This window comes from Dasypus novemcinctus, chromosome 21 (genome assembly GCF_030445035.2).
Source record: "Dasypus novemcinctus isolate mDasNov1 chromosome 21, mDasNov1.1.hap2, whole genome shotgun sequence".
In the NCBI taxonomy this organism is placed as follows: domain Eukaryota; kingdom Metazoa; phylum Chordata; class Mammalia; order Cingulata; family Dasypodidae; genus Dasypus; species Dasypus novemcinctus.
In genome coordinates, this window is record NC_080693.1 from 42,374,826 (window position 1) to 42,399,200 (window position 24,375).

Sequence of the window (24,375 nt, forward strand, 5' to 3'; positions counted from 1 at the left end):
AAGGAGTGCCCTGCCACGCAGGGGTGTCCCCCACGTAGGGGAGCCCCACGCACAAGGAATGCGCCCTGTAAGGAGAACCACCCAGCATGAAAAAAGCTCAGCTTGCTCGGGAATGGTGCCACACACACAGAGAGCTGACGTAGCAAGATGACACAACAAAAATGAGACACAGATTCTGGGTGCTGTTGACACAAGTGGACACAGAAGAACACACAGCAAATGGACACAGCAGACAACTGGGGGGTTGGGAGGTGGAGAAGGGGAGAGAAATAAATAAAAAATAAATCTTAAAAAAAAAATGACCTCATGAGTCTTTCAAGTAAAGTCAAATATATATGGTACTAAACTAATTTGTAACATTGGTTCTAGAGACTCTAAGCTCTGTCTCGGAGTCTCTGGAGGAATATTCCAAGAGGCTAATCATTTTAAAGTACCTTAATCACAGGCAATTTATTTCCTTTGTTGTCATTAGCTCCCTTGTAAGGTGTTTGAAAGGAAGAAAAGAAACAACATTTTAAATTTTGAACAGAGGGAAGCGGACTTCGCCCAGTAGTTAGTTTAAATCTTTTAAAAAATAAATAAATATTTTAAAGATTTATTTATTTATTTCTCTCCCCTTTCCTCTCCCCAGTTGTCTGTTCTCTCTATTTGCTGTGTGTTTTTCTTTGTCCGCTTCTGTTGTCAGCAACATGGGAATATGTATTTCTTTTTGTTGCGTCATCTTGTGTCAGCTCTCCATGTGTGTGGCACCATTCCTGGACAGGCTGCACTTTCCTTCGCACTGGGCAGCTCTCCTTACGGAACACACTCCTTGCGTGTGGGGCTCCCCTACGCAGGGACACCCCTGCGTGGCACAGCACTCCTTGTGCGCATCAGCACTGTGCGTGGGCCAGCTCCACATGGGTCAAGGAGGCCTGGAGTTTGAACCGCGGACCTCCCATGTGGTAGATGGACACCCTAACCATTGGGCCAAGTCCGCTTCCCTCCATCTATACTTTATCAACCCTTTTTACTGATCCAGTTTTACTTACTTCTATTCCTCAGCATGAAATCCCTGTCTAGCTAAATGGTTTTCCTACTGGTTTACAAATATGCTATATGGAATATCCTCTCTAAGCCTTTCTAAAAAATAACTATTTTTTAAATTTATTTTTAGAACTTGTATTTTGAAATAATTTCAGAATTATAAGAGTTGCATGAATATTACAAATAATTTCTGTATATTCTTCACCTAGATTCACTAATTATTCACAACTTTCCACACTTGCTTAATCGCTCCCTCTTTATTAATATTAAAAGTCTAATATATCCACATGATTAAAAATGCAAAAGGCACAAAAAATATATATATATAGTTCTCACCTCTCTTTGCCAGCTACCCAATTCCTTTTCCTGTTGGTAACCTGTGTTAATATTTTCTTACATAACCTTCCAGAAATAGTCTAAATTTATACAAAACATATACATGTAATATTTGTTTCTGCCCACCCATCCTGCCATTTTTAAAACACAAAAGGTAGCATATTCTAAAACTGTTCTACACCCTGCTTTTTTCACTGAATAGTATATTTTGGAGAATGTTTCCTTTTAGTACATTAAAGGCTTCATTTTTCTTTATAATGACTGTATAATCCATTATATGGCTCTCCCATAATTTATGTGACCTGTCCTTTACTGATGGCCATTTGGATTGTTCCCAGTTTTTTGTTTTATTTATTTGTTTGTTTGTTTGTTTGTTTGTTTTAGGGAAGATACCAGGAATTGAACCCAGGACCTCTTACATGCAAAGTAGGCATTTAACCACTGAGCTACACCTGCTCTGCATGTTCCCTCCCCCCTTTTTTTATTATAGGAAATGCTATAGTTAGTAACCTTTGAGTATCATTTATAAACTTTCAGAACTTCTTGGAAGTAAGTGTCTCTCACATTGTTCTTTCAGGGGTCAAGTCCTTCCTGCTCATACACTTCTTAATACAGTAGATGTTGAACTTATCTATGAGGGAGTCAAGTATGTACTTAAGGTATGCTTATCCAACGAAGGCTTTACCTTATTTTCGTCTCTTTATTAACTTTTTTTCTTTAGGTCAAGAGAAGGGAGTGGGGGTAGGAGTGGGGGAGTTTGATTTATTGGTCTAGGGCATTAGTGAAATTAAGGTCATTATTATTTTATTTATGTGGATAGCCTGAAGCAATATTTGGTGATTCTATAAAAACTTTTTAGTTACTCTTCAAGTTCACATAAATAGCTTGGAAATAAAGTAAGAGGGGGGACAACCAGAGCAGGGAGAAGCAACTAAGGTAGTGTATTTGCTTGCAGTAGGAACGAGCCATTCCCATGAATTTCTTCTTCTCTGACAGATCTTTTTTATATATGTTTTTTAATTACTGAAATTTTTTCTGGAGCTCTACCTGAAAGGGACACCCTGACTTGTCCCTTCTGGTTCTCATTGCCTACAGGTGACTCGACAGTCCCCCAACTCCTACGTGGTGATCATGAATGGCTCATGTGTGGAAGTAGATGTGCATCGTCTGAGTGATGGAGGACTACTCTTGTCCTACGATGGCAGCAGCTATACCACATACATGAAAGAAGAAGTGGATAGGTGAGTGTCTGTCTGAGGTCTATTTGCTGATCATTGTAGAAACAGTATAGAAACTTTAAAGTGACTCTCGGGAAGCAAATGTGGCTCAACTGATAGAGCATCCGCCTACCAAGGTTTGAACCCAGAGCCTCCTGGCCCATGTGGTGAGCTGGCCCATGCGCAGTGCTGCTGCGTGCAAGGAGTGCCATGCCACTCAGGGGTGTCCTCCGCGCAAGGAGTGCACCATGCAAGGAGAGCCACCCTGTGCGAAAAAAGCGCAGGTGGCCCAGGAGTGGTGCTGCAAACACAGAGAGCTGACGCAGCAAGATAACACAACAAAAAGAGACACAGATTCCTGGTGCCGACGAGAATGCAAGCAGACACAGAAGAACACACAGTGAATGGACATAAGAGAGCAGACAATGGGGGAGGGGGGAGAAATAAATGAAAATAAATCTTTAAAAAAAAGTCAGTCAGGATTTTTCAAGGCCTTTTTAAAAAAAAAAAAGATTTATTTATTTATTTATTTCTCTCCCCTTCCCACTGCCCCACCCCCCCACCCTGGTTGTCTGTTCTCTGCGTCTATTTGCTGCGTCATCTTCTTTGTCTGCTTCTGTTGTTGTCAGCGGCACAGGAATCTGTATTTCTTCTTGTTGCATTATCTTGTTGTGTCAGCTCTCCATGTGTGCAGCACCTTTCCTGGACAGGCTGCACTTTCTTTCGCGCTGGGCGGCTCTCCTTATGGGGCACACTCCTTGCGCATGGGGCTCCCCTACACAGGGACACCCCTGTGTGGCACGGCACTCCTTGCGCGCATCAGCACTGTGCATGGGCCGGCTCCACACGGGTCAAGGAAGCCCAAGGATTGAACCACAGACCTCCCATGTGGTAGACGGATGCCCTACTCACTGGGCCAAGTCCGCTTCCCTTTCAAGGCCTTTTTTGATACTCTTGTCTTTTGTTTTTGTGGGGTTTTCTTGGCTTAAAAAATGGGAATTTACTGGCTCTTTTTTGTTTTGTTTTATTTTAAAATACTCCAGTCTTTTATTAAAAATCAATTAAAGTAAATAATCCTGTTATATTTGACTCTCTTTTATGATACTACTTTCTTTTTATTTTATTTTATAAAATAAATTTTATGTATATTTTATATTTTTTATTGAAATACATATACATGCACATACATAAACAAGTATATAGTAAAAGTTATGAACTTACAAAACAAACATGCATATCATCATACAAGGTTTCCATATATCACCACACCACCAACACCTTGCACTGTTGTGAAACAATTACAAACTATGAACTAACAAAAGCATGTATCTTAGATTTGGTGTATTTTCCCCCCAATCCATCAATTATTAACACCCTGTATTAGTATTATATATTTGTTATAGTTCATGAGAGAATGTTCTCATATTTGTTGTTAATTAAAAAAAAAAAAAGTACAATTAAAAGCAAAGCTCTCAGACAATCAGCAAGATTGCAAAAGTATAAGGAGCTCCTAGAGAAGGTTTATGCTACAGGGCAGTTACTAATCACCCAGAGCTATCCAAAGCACCTGTTAAGGGGCTCCAGGAGACCAGAAGAGCATCTTGCAACATCCTTGAAAGAATGGAAGGAGGAGACTGCCCATCTACAGAGAAGATTCATAAGTAGAGCATTCCTCGCCATGTAAGCTGATGACCACCCTCCACACTGGTGGCACAAGTGACCTTGGGAGCTGTTCTCTGGCTGGAATTGGAAGCTCTGCTTCCAAAAATGGGAGGAAGAGATGGTTTACAGATTAGTAAATTAAGCAGGCTAAAGTATAATCCTAAGAGCAGCTAAAGTTTGAACATGTCCAAGTCAGAAAGAGGCCAGTAGCTGCCATTTTACCTCTACCCCTGGCATGAGGGGAAGCAGATCGGACTAAAAATGATAGTACTGGTAGGGACTGGCTTCTTTCCACCCAGATTGGATTGCAGCTCTAACCTAATCCCCAGCCCCGCCCCCATCAGGGAGGAAGCTGGAGGGATCTGCAGCAGCCTCTCCAGGAAAATATGGGCCATGGGGCAGAGGCCAGTGATCATCCTGCTTTGGCTGCACATGCTGCCTCAGGAGCTATTTTATGGCTGGAGTTGGAAGCTCCATTTCCCAAAAACAGGGGAGGAAGAGACAACTGGCCACCGACTTTAGCTATGATTTGTAAATTCAGCTGGCTAAAGTATAACCCTAAGAACAGCTTAAGTTTGAACCTGTCTAAGTTGGAAAGAGGCCAGTAGAGTAATTTTGACACTGCCCCTGGCATGAAGGTAGGCAGGGTTGACTGAAAATCACCGTGATGTTAGAAGCCACCTTCTTTCCATCAGATTGGACTACAGCCCTAGCCTAGGGTTCAGCCCCACCTATGGCAGGGAAGAAGCTGGTGGGACCTGCACCAGCCTCTCTGGATAACTGCAGGTACATTCAGCTGGCACAGACTAAATCATGAGAAGTCTGCTGGGCAACTGTGGTAATTTTGGTCCTACATGGCATAGATTACTGCCCGCACCTGCAGCTCTATCCCCGCCCCAGATAGAGGAGAAAGGGCATGCCTTCATCAGTCTCTTCGGGCAACTACAGTCTAGGCCTGCCCAACTTGGATTATTACACATGCTGTGCCTCTGTCCCACAAAGACAGAGAAAGGTGAGAGAAGCTTCATCAGTCCCTGGAACAATGCAGGCAACTTGAGCCTCGATAGCTTACAGCACCAACTACATCCTTGGCTCCTACTACAGGACAAACAAGGAAGAAAGGGCAAGAAAGCCCTAAACTGAAGAGAGAGACTACACTCAAAATAAATACATCTAGTAAGCCAGATGCAAAGACAGCAACAAAAAATTACAATCCATACCAAGAAACAGGAAAATATGGCCTGTTAAAGGAAAAAGATAAGCTTCCAGTTGACATAAAGAAGTTGAAACAACTAATCATAGATACTTGAACAAATCTCTTTAGTATAATTAATGAGCCAGCTAAAGAGATCAAGAAAACATTGGATGAGCACAAAGAATTTGAGAGCACGTGTAGAAAAATAGCAGATCTTATAGGAATGAAAGGCTCAATAAATGAAATTAAAAATGCACTGGAGGGAAGCAGACTTGGCTGAATGGATAGGGCATCTGCCTACCACATGGGAGGTCCACAGTTCAAACTCTGGGCCTCCTTGACCCGTGTGGAGCTGGCCCATGCACAGTGCTGATGCTCGCAAAGAGTTCTGTGCCATGCAGGGGTGTCCCCGGCGAAGGGGAGCCCCACGCGCAAGGAGTGAGCCCCGTAAGGAGAGCCGCCCAGCGCGAAAGAAAGTGCAGCCTGCCCAAGAATGGCACCGCACACACGGAGAGCTGACACAACAAGATGACGCAACAAAAAGAAACAGCTTCCCAGTGCTGCTGATAAGGATTGAAGCAATCACAGAAGAACACACAGCAAATGGACACAAACAGCAGACAAGTGGGGGGTGGGGAGGGGAGAGAAATAAATCTTTTTAAAAATGCACTGTAATTATATAACAGGTTTGAGGAGGTAGAAGAAAGGATCGGTGAGCTTGAACACATGGCCTCTGAAAGCAAATATACAAAAGAACAGATTAAGAAAAGAATGGAAAAAATTGAACAGGCTCTCAGGGAACTAAATGACAGCAAGAGACTTGCAAACATATATGTCATGGGTGTCCCAGAAGGAGAAGAGAAAGGAAAGGGGGCAGAAGGAATATATGAAGAAATAATGGTAGAAAATTTCCCAACCCTTTTGAAGGACATAGCTATTCATGTCCAAGAAGCACAACATACACCTATCCAAATAAATCTGAATAGGCCACCTCCAAGACACGTCTTAATCAGAATGTCAAATGCCAAAGACACATAATTCTGAGAGCAGCAAGAGAAAACCAATTCCTTACATATAAGGGATACCTAATAAGATTAAGTGCTGATTTCTCATCAGAAACTGTGGAGGTAAGAAGACAGTGGTATCATATATTTAAGATACTGCAAGAGAAAAACTTCAGCCAAGAATATTATATCTGACAAGATAGTCTTTCAAAAATGAGGCCAAGTTTAGAATATTCACAGATAAACAGAAACTGAGTTTGTAATCAAGAGACCAGCTTTGCAGGAAATACTAAAGGATGTGCTACAGTCTGAAAAGAAAAGACTTGGAAGAGAGAAAGAAATGAAGATTATATCAGTAAAAGTAACTAAAACTCTCAAAAGAGTGGTGAAAATAAAATATGACAGATAAAACCCAAAGTTCAAAATGGGTAAAATAAGAACTGCCTTTACAATACTAACAATGAATGTTAATGGTTTAAACTCCGCAATCAAAGGATACAGTCTAGTGGAATGGACAAGAAAATATAAGCCATCTGTATGCTGTCTGCAAGAGACTCATCTTATGGAAGTAGAATGTGGCTCAACAGATAGAGCATCCACCTACCATATAGGAGGTCCAAGGATTCAATACCCAGGGCCTCCTGGCATGTGTGGTGAGCTGGCCCACACACAGCGCTGCTGCATGCAAAGAGTGCTGGCCGATGCAGGGATGCTCCGCAAAAGGGTGCCCCCCCCACGCAAGGAGAGCTGCCCCGCACAAAACCACAGCCCACCCAGGAGTGGTGCCACACACACAGAGAGCTGATACAGCAAGATGACACAACAAAAAGAGACACAGATCCCCAGGGCTGCTTGATGAGAATACAAGCGGACACAGAGGAATACACAGTGAATGGACACAGAGAGCAGACAATGTGGGGGTAGAGAAATAAATAAATCTTAAAAAAAAAAAAAAGACTCATCTTAGACCCAAGAATATCAGTAGCTTGAAAGTGAAAGGCTGGGAAAAGATATTCCATGCATGCAGTAACAAAAAACAAACAAACAAACAAAAACACACCTGGAGTAGCTGTATTTATATTACATAAAATAGACTTTAAAAGACACTAGTAATGCACAATCTGAGAAGGAAGTTTGGAGAGAGAATTCCATTTACAATAGCAACTAAAAGAATCACATATTTAGGAATAAACTTAACCAATGATGTAAAGCACTTGTATTCAGAAAACTACAATGCATTGGTAAAAGAAATTTTTAAAAGACCTAAGTAATTGGAAGAACATTCCATGTTCATGAATTGGAAGACTAAATATCATTAAGATATCAATACTACCCAAACTGATACACAGATTCAATGCAGTCCTGATAAAAATTCCACCGGCAATTTTTAAATAAATGGTAAACAAAAGTATCAAAATTTTTGGAAGGGTAAGGGGTCCCAAATAGCCAGAAGCATCTTAAAAAGGAAAAGCAAAGTTGGAGGACTCTTACTTCCAGATTTTAAATCATGTTACCTAGCTACAGTTGTAAAAACAGCATAGCACTGGCATAAAGACAGACACATAGACCAATGGAACCAAATTGGTGGTTCAGAAACAGACCCTCACATCAGTGGTCAAGTGATTTTTGACAAGCCTGTCAAACCCACCCAATTCGGGTATATCAGTCCATTCAGCAAATGGTGCTGAAAGAACTGGATAGCCATAGCCAAAAGAAAGAAAGGAGATCCCTAGTTTTTGTACCTTATATGAAAATTATCTCAGAATGGATCAAAAACCTCATTATAAAATCAAGAACCATAAAGCCCTAGAAGAAATGTAGGAAAACATCTTCAAGACCTGGTGTTAGAGGGTGGATTCTCAAAGGAGATAAGAGAAGGACTGAGATGGACTATGGATGCTTAATGTATTTAGAAGTTTTAATTAACTTTACTGTTAAAGTTCAGAAACGTATAGAGTTGATGGTAACACATTATAGTGAGTAACCACTGGTTTATAAATGGAAATGTGGCTGGAAAGGGTAATCTAGGGATATAAATGTCACTTAAAAAAAAGCTAGAGAATAATCTAGGGACTGAATAATACAGTAAACCCAGAGGTGGATGAGAATTGTGGTTATATGGTACAGATGCAAGAGTGTCCTTTGGGAGCTAGAGCTGATGTAAGTCACTATTGCAGGGTGGTGGGAATGTGGAGAAGCCTGGGAAAAATACAACCTGAGCTGTATTTAAAGACTGTGTTTAACAGCAATTCTGTAATCATGCATCTATGCCAAAGATGTACTGTGTTGATAGTGGGGGAGGATGGAAATAGTGCCAGTGTACACTATGGACCTGGTTAGTGGTAATATTCTGATGATATTATCTCATAATATGTGACAAATGTTCCACCATGGTGTGATATGTTGATAGAGGGGTGCTGTATGGGAATTCTGCACATGTGCATGATTGTTTTGTAAGTTTACAATTTATGTAATAGAAATATATTTTTAAAAATAATAATAGGGTGGGTTGGGGGAAAAATACACCAAATGTAAGATATGGACTATAGTTAGTAGTAAGATTTTGATGATACTCTTTCATAATTTGTAACAAATGTGTCACAACAATGCAAGATGTCAGTACACTTATTGTTTATATATGTTCATATATAAATAATATAATAATAGATTGGAAAAATACACCTACTGTAAGATACTTTAATTAGTATAATAGTAATATTTTTAGGATGGTATTTCATCAGTAGTTAAAATGTTTCGGGAAACGGACTTTGGCCCAGTGGTTAGGGCGTCCGTCTACCATATGGGAGGTCCGCGGTTCAAACCCCGGGCCTCCTCGACCCATGTGGAGCTGGCCATGCGCAGTGCTGATGCGCACAAGGAGTGCCGTGCCACGCAAGGGTGTCCCCCGCGTGGGGGAGCCCCCACGCACAAGGAGTGCGCCCGTGAGGAAAGCCGCCCAGCGTGAAAAGAAAGTGCAGCCTGCCCAGGAATGGCGCCGCCCACACTTCCTGTGCTGCTGACAACAACAGAAGTGGACAAAGAAACAAAAGCAGACAAAGAAACAAGACGCAACAAATAGACACCAAGAACAGACAACCAGGGGAGGGGGGGAAATTAAAATAAATAAATAAATCTTTAAAAAAAAAAAATGTTTCACAATAATTCCAAGGTATTGATGGTGGGGTGAGGTATGAGAGCCCTGTATGACGTTATATATGTTTGTTTTGTAAGTTGAGAACTATTACTGTACACTTATTTTTTATTTATGTTTATGTATGGTTGATATACAATAATTTTATTTAAGTGGGGGAAAAAACATATCTATCACTCTGATGTGGTACGTAATGAAAAATTCCCCTCTTTAAGGCAATAGCTGCTAATAGTTTTTGGATATTTTTGTAGAAATTGTATGTACAAATTCAAGTTACATATATGTACATCTGTGTTTTTCTTTTAAAAACATTTACAAATTTAAAAAACCTCCATTAAACACAGTTTTGTGCCTTGCTTTTTTCCAATTAACATATCTTGTAGACTGTTTCATACCAGTCATAGTTTTGTAAGAATTAAATGAATCAACACATGTAATGTGCTTTAAAACATTGCCTAGGACATAATAGAGGTTCAAGAAATGTTAGCTAATACATCATCATCTTTTTTTTTTTTTTTTAAGGAGGTACCAGGGATTGAACCCAGGACCTCCTAGGTGGGGAACAGGGACCCAACCAGTGAGCCACATCTGCTTCCCAGTGAGAATTGGTTTTTTTTTTCATTTGTTTGTTTGTTTGTTTAGAAGGTACAGGGGATTGAACCAGGACCTCATATATGGGAAGCAGGTGCTCAACCACTTGAGCTACAGCCTCACCCCATGTTCTTGTTTTTGTTTTTTAAATAGATTTGCCATTCTTTTTAATGATATTGTAATATTCAATTACGTAAATGAACCATGATTTATTTAATCTGATCAGAGCATTTCAGTTATGTAGCATTATAAACAAAAATGCAATGGCTATCTTTTATATATATGTGTAAGAAAGTTTTCAAGTCTTTCAAGTGTTGTTTTTGTTTGTTTTTTTCCTTACCTGCCTCTCACTTATTGCCTAGATATCGGATCACGATTGGCAATAAAACTTGTGTGTTTGAGAAGGAGAATGACCCATCAGTGATGCGCTCACCTTCTGCTGGGAAGCTAATCCAGTACATTGTGGAGGATGGGGGCCATGTATTTGCTGGCCAGTGCTATGCTGAGATCGAGGTCAGCATGGTGAATGGGGTCTTGGGTCTTGGGAGGAAAGACTAGAAGAGTTCAATGGGATGAACTTAGACTGTGGAGTAATGGAAAGGAAAGAGCATTAGTTGGTTTAATTTGGGGTATGAACCTTAAGATTTTAAAAACAAATATAAAGCTCTACAATTTTTCTTTGACTTATGGAAGAATCTCTAGCTCTAAAAATAGATATTAGGCAACAACACTTATTGAGGGTAGGTATTGTGCTAAGTTTGTATTTTTTATTCTGGTACCATGTATATACAACCTAAAATTTCCCATTTTACCCACTTTCAGATATATAGTTGAATGATTGTTAATCACATTTACAATGTTGTGCCACCTACCAAAACTTTTCCCTCACTCCAAACAGAAATTCTGTACCAGCCCCTACTAACCTGTATTCTAGTTTCTTCCTCTTGAATTTTCATATTCTAATTATTTTATATAAGTGAAACCATATAATATTTGTCCTGTAGTGTCTTGCTTATTTTACTCAACATGATGCCTTCAAGGTTCTTCCAAGTTATATCATGCGTCAGAACTTCATTTCTTTTTACAGCTGAATAATATTCCATTGTATGTATATACTGCATTTTGTTTATGCATTCATCTCTTGATGGACATTTGGGATGCTTCAGCCTTTTGGCACTTGTGAATAATGCGGCTATGAACATTGATGTGCGGATATTTGTTTGAGTCTCTGCTTTCAATTCTTTGGGGGATATACCTATCACTGGGTTCATCAGGTCATATGATAATTCTGTACTTAACTTTCTAAGGATCCACCAGCCTGTATTTTCAAGTTTTTGCCCATTTTTAAAATTGGATTCTCTTTTTCTCAACTTGGTGCTCAGTTTTGCTTATACAGAGAAATATGATGACAGATGGAGTTGGACCCAAAACAGATAAGTAATGAAAAATGATAGATTTTGAGAGAACTAAGTTCAGAGTACAGAGATCTACATAACCCAAACCATGGTAGAATGGATGTGGGTGGGTAGTAAGGGAAGATTCCCTAAAAGAAATGTTTGATCTCAGTTTTATTTATTTCTTTATTCTTTCTTTATTCTTTTGGGTTCTAGGAGATAACCATTTTTCAAACTTAGTTTTGAAAGATAGATAACAATAGACCAGGTGAAGGAGGGCAGGGAAGAATATTTAAAGCTGAAGGAACATCATGTACAAAAGCACAGAAGCAAGACAATATGGTATATTTAGGGAACTGCAAGTACAAATATAGATATTGCTTGAGAATAGGATAAGGTTTAATGGGGAGTAGAAAACAAAAAATGCTAAAGAGTTGTGAGATCTTCATCATGTGAGATCATGAAAGAACATATAAGCTATAATAAGAAATTTGGCTTATCTTAAAGACAATGGAGAGTCATTGAAGGATTTTAATCAGCAAAGTAACATGATGAGATACGGGTTCTAGAAAAGTTGCTTTAATGACCTTGTTAGAAGTGTACAGGAAGGAGATATAAGATCATAGGTAGCAAAAATTGTTAGGACGTTTTTGAAGTATTTTAGACCAGGTCTGATGAGGACCTAAACTAAAGAGATGGCAAGAGAGGAATAGTTTTGAGAGAGGTTTAGAAGATGCACTTGGCTGGATTGGGAGCCTAGATAAGGGAGAAAGAGGAATAATGAATGGCCTTTAGTTTTTGGCCTGGATATCTTAAGTAGACAGAGGGGGAAAGCCTAGATTTCCTGGAAAAAGGAGGCCAAAGTTTTCATCACTTTTAAGTACAAAACAAGTAAAAACACAAAATGTGGAAAAATAGATTTAAAAGTTAGAAATGAGGGAAATATCAATAACTGTCATTAATCCTTAAAGCTACATCTTGACAGGTTTTCTAATTGTCTGCCTTGGTAGTATATAGGAGAATTTGGTAGATTCTCATTTTTCAGGACTGTAATAGGTATAGTCCATCTTAGATGGTGAAGAAGAAAGTGACCTCTTAAAATTATTTATCAGTGTAAAGATAAATTTTCAGATTCCATTTTGTTTTGTTTTTCACTATAGGTGATGAAAATGGTGATGACCTTAACAGCTGTAGAGTCTGGCTGTATCCATTATGTAAAGCGGCCTGGGGCAGCTCTTGACCCTGGCTGTGTGATAGCCAAATTGCAATTGGATAACCCCAGCAAGGTGCAGCAGGTGAGTAGGAAGATACTCTGAATATTGTTCTCCAAGAGCTAAAGTATATGGCAAGAGTTGTTTGGAGAGACAAGTGATTTCCATGCTGGTTTGCCACGTATTTTTTCTCACGTTCTTTCTTTCCTGATCATGCACCTTAAATTTGTGCCTAAGACATTATGGAACTAGAATTTGCAAGAGTTAGTAGCATACTGAGATTCTGTAATTTCCTCATGATGCTTCCTCCATTGACCTCTCCTGGTACCTGGGTATGGTGAAGGGATGTTTGAATTTTGAATTAATGAATCTGAGTTGCAATGGGTGTGTTTGTATCCCGAATAGAAGTTAGTAAATGACTTAATCTCTCTTTGGGATTGACAGGCTGAGCTTCACACGGGTAGTCTGCCACGGATCCAGAGCACAGCACTCAGAGGCGAGAAGCTCCACAGAGTTTTCCATTATGTCTTGGATAATTTGGTCAATGTGATGAATGGATACTGCCTTCCAGATCCTTTCTTTAGCAACAGGGTATGAATCATTTCTTTTGAGGAAGGGATTTACAAATGGGGTACCTATTCTCCAAGATAGTTTAAAGTCTCATAAGGACTTTTTAGAGGGAATGAATGCATTTCTCCTATCTTCATTTTGGGATTTGAACTCTTTAAATTTTTTATTCTTATCTCTGTCTCTTCTTTTTTTTTTTTTTTTTTTAAGATACATAGATCACAAAAAATTTTACATTAAAAAACATAAGAGGTTTCCATATGCCCCACACCCCACGTCGTCCCCCACTCCTCCCACATCAATAACCTCCTTCATCATTGTGGCACATCCATTGCATTTGGTGAATACATCTTGGAGCACTGCTGAACCACATGGATTATAGTTCACATTGTAATTTACACTCTCCCCCAGTCCATTCAGTGGGGTATGGCAGGATATATAATGTCCTTTCTCTGTCCCTGCAATATCATTTAAGACAACTCCAAGTCCCAAAAATGCCCCCACATCACATCTCTCTTCCCTCTCCCTGCCCTCAGCAACTACTGTGGCCACTTTCTCCACACCAATGCTACAGTTTCTTCCTGTCTCTTCTTTTTAAACCAGAGAACAAAGGCAGTGCTTATTTAGATGCTTATGTTGGAATTTCAAAGTGCTATATGTTGATGAATTAAAATGTCATTTTATTTTGGAGATTGTGTTAACTTTGTCTGGATCCTGTTTTATTTTCTTCTCCTCAGGTAAAAGACTGGGTAGAAAGGTTGATGAAGACCCTCAGAGATCCCTCACTGCCTCTCTTAGAATTGCAAGATATCATGACCAGCGTCTCTGGCCGTATACCCCCCAATGTAGAGAAGTCTATCAAGAAAGAAATGGCTCAGTATGCTAGCAATATTACATCAGTCCTCTGTCAGTTTCCCAGCCAGCAGGTATTTATAGGGTAACACAATCATCGTTTACCTTTGGCTACTAGTGCTTGATTTCATGTTATAAGATTCCTTCCTGTTTGGATCCTCCTTACTGTCTGGTTTTTGAGCTTTTGCAGTTCTAAGCAATAATGAAAATACTGTATATGAAATGTAAAGTATCTGTGGTTACAAGAAAAGCATGCATTCCATATAACTTTGTCCTTGGGACTGTGGTCTAATTAGAAGTATTTTATCATATTTCAAGTAGAAGCTTATTCATAGTTTTGTTTTCTTTTGTTTTTTTATTGGTTACATATATATTTTTTTTTCTTTAAAGATTTATTTTTATTTATTTCTCTCCCCTTCCCCTACTCCCCGCCCCAGTTGTCTGTTCTCTGTGTTCATTCGGTGCGTGTTCTTTTGTCCGCTTCTGTTGTTGTCAGTGGCATGGGAATCTGTGTCTCTTTTTGTTGTGTCACCTCTCCGTGTGTGCGGTGCCATTCCTGGGCAGGCTACACTTTCTTATGCCCTGGGCGGCTCTCCTTATGGGGTGCACTCCTTGCGTGTGGTGCTCCCCTACGCGGGGGACACCCCTGCGTGGCATGGCACTCCTTGCACACATCAGCACTGCACGTGGGCCAGCTCCATACGGGTCAAGGAGGCCCAGGGTTTGAACTGCAGACCTTCCATGTGGTAAACGAATACCTTATCCATTAGGCCAAGTCTGCTTTCCTATATATATTTTTTGAATCATGCAATATGTTATACAATATATTTGGTTCATAGTAATGCAGTCATAAAGTGTTTGTCTTTTTGTGTCTGCCTTACTTCATTCAACTTATGTCTTCCAGGTTCATCCATGTTTTACGCTTTATGACTTCATTTCTTCTTACTCCTGCATAATATTCCATCATGTGAATACACCACAGTTTGTTTATCCATTCATCCATTGATGGACACCAGGATTGTTTACAATTTTTGGCAAATGTGAATAATGCCGCTATGAACATCGGTGTGCAGGTGTCTGCTCATGTCACTGCTTTCAGTTCTTCTGGGTATATACCCAGTAGTGGTATTGCGGGGTCATGTGGCAAGTCTATATTCAACTTCTTTAGGAACTGCCAAATAGTCCTCCACAGTGGCTGTACCATTCTGCCTTCTCACCAACAGTGAATAAGTGTTCCTATCTCTCCATATCGTCTCCAACACTTGTAGTTCTCTCTCTTTCTAATAGTGGCCATTCTGATTGGTGTGAAATTATACCTCATTGTAGTTTTGAATTGCATTTTCCTAATCATTAGTGATGTTGAGCATTTCTTCATGTGTTTTTTTTGCCATTTGTATTTCTTCTTTGGACAAATGGCTATTCATATATTTTGCCCATTTTTCAATCAAGTCATTTGTCTTTTTATTGTTGAGTTGTAACATCTCTTTATATATCCTGGATATTAATTAAACCCTTATCAGATATGTGATTTCCAAATATTTTCTCCCATTAAGTTGGCTGCCTTTTCACCCTTTTGACAAAATCCTGTGAGATGCAAAAGTATTTAATTTTGAGGAGGTCTCATTTATCTATTTTTTGTTGTTGTTGCATGTGCATTGGGTGTAAAGTCCAAGAAACCACAATGTATTACAAGGTCTTGAAGATGTTTCCCTACATTTTCTTCTAGTAGTTTATGGTCTTCTCTTTTATATTTAGGTTTTTGATACATTTTGAGTTGATTCTTGTATAGGGAGGGAGGTAGGGGTCCACTTTCATTCTTTTAGATAACTATATATCCAGTTGTCAAGGCACCATTTGTTGAAGAGACTGTTTTGTCCCATTAACATTAACTTGGTAGGTTTGTCAAAAACCAGTTGACTGTCTAAGTGAGTGTTATTTCTGGATTCTTAATTCAAGTCCACTGATCGATGTGTCTATCTTTATGCCGATACCATGCTGTTTTGACTTTTATAGCTTTGTAATATGTTTCAGAGTCAGGCAGTGAAATTCCTCCTATGTCACTATTCTTTTTTAGAATGCTTTTGTCTATTTGGGTACACTTTCCCTTCCAATTCTGTAAAGTCAGCTGTTGGGATTTCAATTGGTATTGCAATGAACCTTTAAATAAGTTTGGGTAAGATTGACATCTTCATGATATTTATTCTTCCAATCCATGAACACGGAATGTCTTTCCATTTGTTTAGGTCTTTTAAAATTTCTTTTAACATTGTTTTATAGTTTTCTGCATATAGGTCCTGTACTTCTTTGGTTAAATTAATTCCTAGTCTTTTTGTTGCTATTGAAAATGGAATTTTCCCCCTGATTTCCTCCTCAGATTGTTTAGTACTAGTGTACAAAACAATTGATTACTGATTTTTGCATGTTGATCTTGTATCCTGCCACTTTGCTGAACTCATTTATTAGCTCAAGTAGTTTTGTCGTGGACACTTCAGAATTTTATAAGTACAAGATGATGTCATCTGCATACAGTGAGTGTTTTACTTACTCTTTTCCTATTTGGATGACTTTAATTTTTTTTCCTTGTCTAATTGCTCTAGCTAGAACTTCTAGTACAATACTGAATAGCAGTGGTGACAGTGGGCATCTTTTTCTTGTTCCTGATCTTAAAGGGAAAGATTTCAACCTTTCCCCATTGAGTATGATGTTGGCTGTGGGTTTTTCATATATGCCTTTTATCATATTGAAGAATTTTCCTTTTATTCCTGTCTTTTGAAGTGTTTTTATCAAAACAGGATGCTGGATTTTATCAAATGCCTTTTCTTCGTCAATGAGATGATCGTGTGTTTTTTTTCCCTTCAGTTTGTTAATGTGCTATATTATGTTGGTTGATTTCCTTGTGTTGAACCAGCCTTGCATTCTGGGAATAAATCTCACTTAGTCGTGATGTATAAGTCTTTTGATACACTGTTGGATTTGTTTTGCAAGTATTTTGTTGAGAATTATTGCATCTATGTTCATTAAAGAGATTGATCTGTTATTTTCTTTCCTTGTAGTATCTTTATCTGGCTTTGGTATTAGGTTGATGTTGGCTTCATAAAATGTACTGGGTAATTTTCCCTGCTCTTCAATTTTTTGGAAGAGTTTAAACAGGATTGGTATTAATTCTTCTTTTTGAAGTGCTTGGTAGAATTCACCTGTAAAGCCATCTTTCACAGGTCTTTTCTTTGCTGGGAGTTTTTTGATGACAGATTCAATCTCTTTAAATGTGATTGGTTTGTTAAGTTCTTGTATTTCTTGTAGTATCAGTGTAGATTGGTTGTGCATTTCTAGGAATTTGTCCGTTTTATGTAGGTTGTCTAATTCATTGGCATACAGTTTATCATAATATCCTCTTATGATTCTTCTTATTTCTGTGGGGTCAGTTGTAAGTTCCCCCTTTCATTTCTGATTGTATTTATTTGCATCATCTCTCTTATTTTCTTTGTTAGTCTAGCTAGGGGTTTGTCAATTTTATTGATCTTCTCAAAGAACCAGCTTTTGGTTTTGTTGATTTTTCTCTGTTGTTTTTCTGTTCTCAATTTCATTTATTTCTTCACTAACCTTTTTTAAATTTCCTTTGTTTTAATCAAATAATAATTTGCATTGATTCAAATAGTATTACATTCACATTATAGAAGGTCAGAAAATATTTTTAAACTATAAAAAAGAAAAAAAATGATACCTTGTCAACCCATCAACCGAAGATCATCACTGGTTACATTTGAGATTTTTTTCCAGTGCATTTTTGTTTCCAGAGTTGAAATCAAATCATTCACCCAAAATTTATACAATTTTGTATCCTGTTTTTTCCCCATTTAATATTAAAAGGCAAATTTTCCCCACAGTACTAGTTTGGGTGCTTTGGGCTTCAAAATATCAGAAAATACAACTAAAAGTGGCTTAAACAACAAGGACAATTATTATCCCACACAAGAAACCCAAGGACAAGGCAATCATAGGATCCATTCATTCAGGGGTTCAGTTATGTCTTCAGAGATATCGGTTCCATCCTCATTCTACCTTGCCATCTTTAGCATGTTGGAATATCTGATCCCTCATAGTCCCAAGATAGCTGCCATAGTTCCAGGTATCACAGGCAGATGACAACATCTGGGTCTGCTCTAATCTTTATTATTTCTATCCTTCTGCTTGTTTTGGGAGTGGTTTGTTGTTCTTTTTCTAGTCTCTCTAGTTCAGTTAAATCTTTGAGTTTAGCTCTTTCTTCTTTTTTAATATAGGCATTTAGGGCTATAAATTTCCCTTTCAAGACTGCCTTTACTGTATCCCATAAGTTTTGATAAGTTATGTTCTCATTTTCATTTGTCTCAATATATTTGCTGATTTCACTTGCAATTTCTTCTTTGACCCACTGATTATTTAGGAGTGTGTTGTTCAGCCTCTGCACCTTTGCAAATTTACTTTTATCCTGTCTATTATTGATTTCCAGTTTTATTCCATTATGATCTGAGAAGGTGCTTTGTATAATTTCATTCTTTTTATATTTATTGAGAGCTGCATTGTGCTCTAACATGTGATCTATCCTGGAGAAAGATCCATGGGCACTTGAGAAGAATGTATAACCTGCTGAGTTTGGTTGCAGCATTCTGTATATGTCTGTTAGGTCTAACTCCTTTATCATGTTGTTCAAGTTTCCTAGTTGATCTTCTGTCTAGTTCTATCTAATGATGTGAGTGGGCTGTCTCCAATGATTTTTGTAGAGATGTCCTTTTCTCCTATCAGTTTTCCAAGAGTTTGTCTCATGTGTCTTGGGGCACCCTGGTTAGGTGCATAGATATTTATGACTATTATATCTTCCTGGTGGATTGTCCCTTTTATTAATATATAATAGCCTTCTGTTAGTGTATAACTTTTTTGCATTTAAAGTCTGTTTTGTCTGATATTAGTGCAGCTACCCCTGCTTTTTTTTTTTTTTTTTTTTTTTCTGGTAGTTATTTGCATGGAATATCTTTTTCCAGCCTTTCACTTTCAGCTGTTTTGTATCCCTGGGTCGAAGGCGAGTTTCTTATAAGCAGCATATGGATGGCTCGTGTTTTCTTATCCATTCTGTCATCCTGTATGTTTTGATTAGGGAATTTAATCCATTCACAATGATATTACAGTAAATGCACTTTTTATTTCCACCATTTTATTCTGTGGTTTTCATATGTCATACCATATTTTTGTCTGTCTTTTTACTCTTTTGGTTATCCTTTCTGCTACTTTTTCTTCTATACTCTCCTCCAAGCCTCTCTTTCCTATCTTATTCTTTCAGGTTTTAAGGCTTCCTTTAATATTTTCCTTCAAAGGTGGATTATTTTTCACAAACTCTCTTAGTTTCTGTTTGTTTGTGAATATTTTATACTCACCTTCATATTTGAAGTATAATTTTGCTAGATAAAGCATTCTTGACTGGCAGTTTTTCTCTTTCAGTATTCTAATTTTATCATACCACTGTCATCTCACCTCCCTATTTTCTGAGGAGAAATCTGTTCTAAGACTTACTAAACACCCCTTGTATGTGATGGTTTGGTTCTCCCTTGCTGCTCTGAGAATTTTCTCTTTATCTTTGACATTTGACATTCTGAATAGTAAGTGTCTTGGAATAGGTCTATTTGGATTTATTCTCTTTGGGCCGTGATGTGCTTTTTGGACATGTAAGTTTCTTTCATGAGGGTTGGGAAATTTTCAGCTCTTATTTCCTCAGATACTCTTTCTGCCCTTTTCCCTTCTCCTTCTGGAACTCCTATGAGACATATGTTGTTACATTTCATGTTTTCATTCAACTCTCTGAGTCCCTGCTAAATTTTTCCCATTCTTTTCTTTCTCTGTTCTCTTCTCTCTTCAATTTTAGCTCTTCTGTCTTTGGTATCACTTGTTCTTTCTTTTATCATTTTGAATCTGCTATTGTATGCCTCTAATGTGTTTTTGATCTCACCTATTGTGTCTTTCATTCCCATGAGCTCTGTTACTTTTCTGTTCAGAATTTCAAATTCTTCTGTGTGTTTGCTCCATGTCTTCTTGATGTCATTTATCTCTTTAACCATATGTCTTTCAACTCATTAATTTGATTTTAGAAATTTGTGCACGTCTCGCTGATTAGTTCTCTCAAATTCTTTGTCTCTTCTGGGGCTTTTTTAGGATGTAGTTTACTCAGATGTTCAATTTCTTTCTCTTTTGTAGAGATTTAGTGGCTGTAAGCTGTGTGTTACCTTTGATTTTTGATTCTTGGCTCTTCTTGGCTAGACCTGGATTGTTAGGATTGTCCCTTTTGGTTGTTCAAGACTGGGTACTGGACCCAGTAATTGGCTGTAGTCTCACTTCTTAGGGCCTTGGGGTGGGGGTAATCTGTAGAGGTGGGAAAAAAGCCTCTCCTACTTAAATTTTTTTACATGCATTTCCATGGTCTGCCAGTAGATGACGCCCTTTGTCAGCTCTCAATTCAATGCCTGGTTGGAGTGTATTTGTTGCAACACAGATGGGATCAATGTGCTAGAGCTACCTGTTTGGAGGCTAGGAGCCTTGTAATTCAAACTTTCTCTGAGACAGTTCTGCAACCTTCTAAGGCAGCCTCCTCCCTTTTCCTGGCTAGGAAATATTTCCACTCCCTTCTGAATCCTCATCAATCAATCCTTGTTAGTAGAGATGGAAATCTGGATGGTCATCTATCTTTAGCCTCTTTCAGGCTCCCAAGGCAAACAGTGGTGTGGCCCCACCGGGCCTGGAAGGGCTCCTGGGACACCGCAGGCCAAATATGTGGGTCAGAAGCTGAGTCAGCCTTAGGCTGTGTCCGTCTCTCCCCCTTTTCCTGGGGTATCCTCAACAATTAGTCAGGGCTAGAAGAGAGGGACAAACCACCATGTTGGCCCTGTCCAGCCTAGAAGGGCTGGCGGGAGACATCAGACCAAATTTGTGGTTCAGATGCTAGTGAACCCTAGGCTGTGTCCCTCTCTCTCCCCTTTCCTGTGGTGGTAGATCCCTGGCACCCCCTTTGTCTGTAGCTGCGGTCCCAGAGGCCTGAGAATTCTGAAGTGTCTTTAGTGTGAGGGATGGTGCCTGCTCTAGCCACTGGTTTCAACTCACAGTTCTATCCTCACAATTTCCCTCCTTTGTTCCTCTCTCCTCTGCACGGTGTCCAGCCTTCGCCTGGTGTCCTAAATCCTAGAAGGTCTTTTTCTAGGCTGTTTCAGCTGTCCTCTGGTTATTTTCTGGAGGAGAAGAGAGTCCCATGCCTTTTTAGTCTTCCATCTTCTCAGAAGTCTCTATAGTTTTATCATCAGCGACTCCCTTACTACCTCAGCGATCTGCTTACCCTTTGCTTATTTATATCCAAGGGAATCCACACACAAGAAGTAAAGTTAGGCAATTGGGCAGTTTAGTTTGCTAGGCTGCCAAAAGCAGTATACCAGAAGTGGGTTGGCTTTTACAATTAGAATGTACTAGCTTAGAAGCTTGCTGTTCTTAGGCCATGAAAATGTCCAAATCAAAACATCATCAGATGATACCTTCTTTCTGAAGACCTGCTGCCAGCAATCCTGGACTCCTCTGTCACATGGCAGCATCTGTTGGTCTCTCCCTTCTCTTCTTTGTTTTGTTGCTTCCAGCTTCTTGCTTCCCTGGTTTTTCCTCTCTTCTTCTGAATTTCATTCTCTTATAAAGGACTCTAACAAGATCCTACTCACCAATTATCCTTCTTAAAATGGGTCCATACCCATAAGAATGGGTTAACTTTAAGAACATGCTTTTCTGGGGTCCATACAACTTCAATCCATCACAGCAGTCAAGTTTGGACCTTGACCTTAAACAGATCTAGCCTATCAGAGCCTCTGATGTGATGGTAGTTTTTGTGTTGGCCGGCATTAGTCCAGCTGGGAAATGGAGAAAAGAGATAAAAATAGCTTACTTAGGGAAGCCAATGTGGCTCAACTGATAGAACATCTACCTACTATATGGGAGGTCCAGGGCCTTCTGACCCATGTGGTAAGCTGGCCCACACGCAGTGCTGATGTGTGCAAGGAGTGCTGTGCCACGCAGGGGTGTCACCCGTGTAGGGGAGCCCCCTGCACAAGGAGTGTGTTCCACATGGAGCAAGCCGCCCTGCATGGGAGAAAAAAAAAGCGCAGCCTGCCCAGGAGTGGTACTGCATACACAGAGAGCTGATGCAGCAAGATGACGCAACAACAAGAGACACAGATTCCTGGTGCCACTGACAAGAATGCAAGCAGACACAGAAGAACACATAGCGAATGGACACAGAGAGCAGACAACGGCGGGGAGAGGGGGAAGGGGAGAGAAAGAAATAAAAAATAATAAATCTTTAAATGAAAAAATAACTTACTTATTTAAAGTAAATAAGTAAACTATGCCCAGTTAACGTCTAATGGCTACCAACATGTGTATAATAGCAATTGTCATGTTATAACTAAGGAGATTCTTAGAGATGATGTGTAGAGGCTAATGTTTTGGGTCCCTTTTCTGAGTTAGGCTTTATTTTTCCTTCTTATGCCTTAGATTGCTAACATCCTCGATAGCCACGCAGCTACACTGAACCGGAAATCTGAACGGGAAGTCTTCTTTATGAACACTCAGAGCATTGTACAACTGGTACAGAGGTAATTACACATAATTCCAGATTCCCTAACTTGTCCATTCCTATACCTTACTTTATTTTAAGTAGTCACAAAGGGATTTACATCAGGCTTGATTTCGGTAAATAAGAAAGTACCAATAATACTTAGAATTGTCAACTGATACTTATGCTCAATACCTCTGATGACTTCTTTCTATTCTACATCTTTCTATCAATTATTAAAACATAGAAATTTTTTCATTTTGTTTTTCCTTGTAATTTTGATGAAGCTCTGAGTTTTTCTTCTGACACAGGGTCTGGTATGACATTTATTCTTCTTAGCTTATGGATCTGACAATTGGACTCAAAGTATTTTCAATTTTAAGATACTTTATAACTCTTCATATATCCCTTAGCCATTTCAAGAGTGTGGTAATAATTGAAACTCAGCAGTAGGAACCGAATCAGGTTGCTCTTTGGTAAGGCTATGACTCTTTTTAGTTTTAGTTTAGTTTTGATTTTGCTCTCTTTCCTTTTTACCTTTTAAAAAAAAAATGTTGTCTATAGCCAAATTTTCTGTAGGCTTGAAATTTTTATTTATCTGGTTAATTGATTCTAGGCTGGTCTGTTCCTGCCCTATATTCATAGGGAAAACAATTCAGTGGAATGTCAAGAAAGTAAATTTGGCCTCTAGGTTTCTTGTTTATCAGTGATGACCTGTCAAGTTTTTCAGTGGAGATTTTTTTTCTATTTCCCTAGGTATCGAAGTGGCATCCGAGGCCACATGAAGGCAGTGGTGATGGATCTGCTCCGGCAGTACCTGCGAGTAGAAACTCAATTCCAAAATGGTAAGACTCCTCCTGAGATCTGTCTGTCAGAGAAAGCTTCTCATTTTGATGACCAACCAAAACTTTCCCTATAGGACTATCCAACAGCTAAGCCAGTTTATTCTGTAACCAACATTTCCATTAACGAATTCTCCCTCTTTTCCCCACTCCCTTAAAAACCTAACCTCTAGGGAAGCGGATTTGGCTCAACTGCTGGAGCATCCGCCTACCATATGGGAGGTCCAGGGTTCAAACCCAGGGCCTCCTGACCTGTGTGGTGAGCTGGCCCACGCACAGTACTGATGCACGCAAGGAGTGCCATACCACTCAGGGGCGTCCCCCATGTAGGGGAACCCCATGTGCAAGGAGTGTGCCCCGTAAGGAGAGCCACCCCGGGCGGGAAAATAAAGGTGCATCCTGCCTAGGAGTGGCTCCGCACACATGGAGAGCTGACGCAGCAAGATTATGCAACAAAAAGAGACACAGATTCTCAATGCTGCTGACAGGAATGCAAGTGAACACAGAAGAACACCCAGTGAATGGACACAGAGAGCAGTCTACAGGGCGGGGGCAGGGGCGGGGGTGGCAGAGGAGAAGGGGAGAGAAATTTTTTAAAAATTAAAAACTTTAAAAAAACCCCCGAAAAACCTAACCTCTATTTCCCACTAGCTAGGCGGCGGACTTGGCCCAGTGGTTAGGGCATCCGTCTACCACATGGGAGGTCCACGGTTCAAACC

General features: G+C 39.4%; 1 protein-coding gene across 4 annotated transcripts in view; it reads left to right on the top strand.

Moving 5' to 3' along the window:
- Window positions 1-24,375, top strand: part of ACACA (acetyl-CoA carboxylase alpha) — a 413,948-nt gene that overhangs the window by 234,621 nt on the left and 154,952 nt on the right. For all 4 annotated transcript variants that reach the window (XM_071210521.1, XM_023584057.3, XM_004476381.4 and 1 more), the window contains 8 exons: window positions 1,940-2,021; window positions 2,458-2,603; window positions 10,545-10,695; window positions 12,737-12,871; window positions 13,232-13,378; window positions 14,092-14,280; window positions 22,754-22,854; window positions 23,571-23,659. In XM_071210521.1, the coding sequence (XP_071066622.1) occupies window positions 1,940-2,021; window positions 2,458-2,603; window positions 10,545-10,695; window positions 12,737-12,871; window positions 13,232-13,378; window positions 14,092-14,280; window positions 22,754-22,854; window positions 23,571-23,659 (1,040 nt within the window). The remainder of the gene's footprint in view (window positions 1-1,939; window positions 2,022-2,457; window positions 2,604-10,544; window positions 10,696-12,736; window positions 12,872-13,231; window positions 13,379-14,091; window positions 14,281-22,753; window positions 22,855-23,570; window positions 23,660-24,375) is intronic.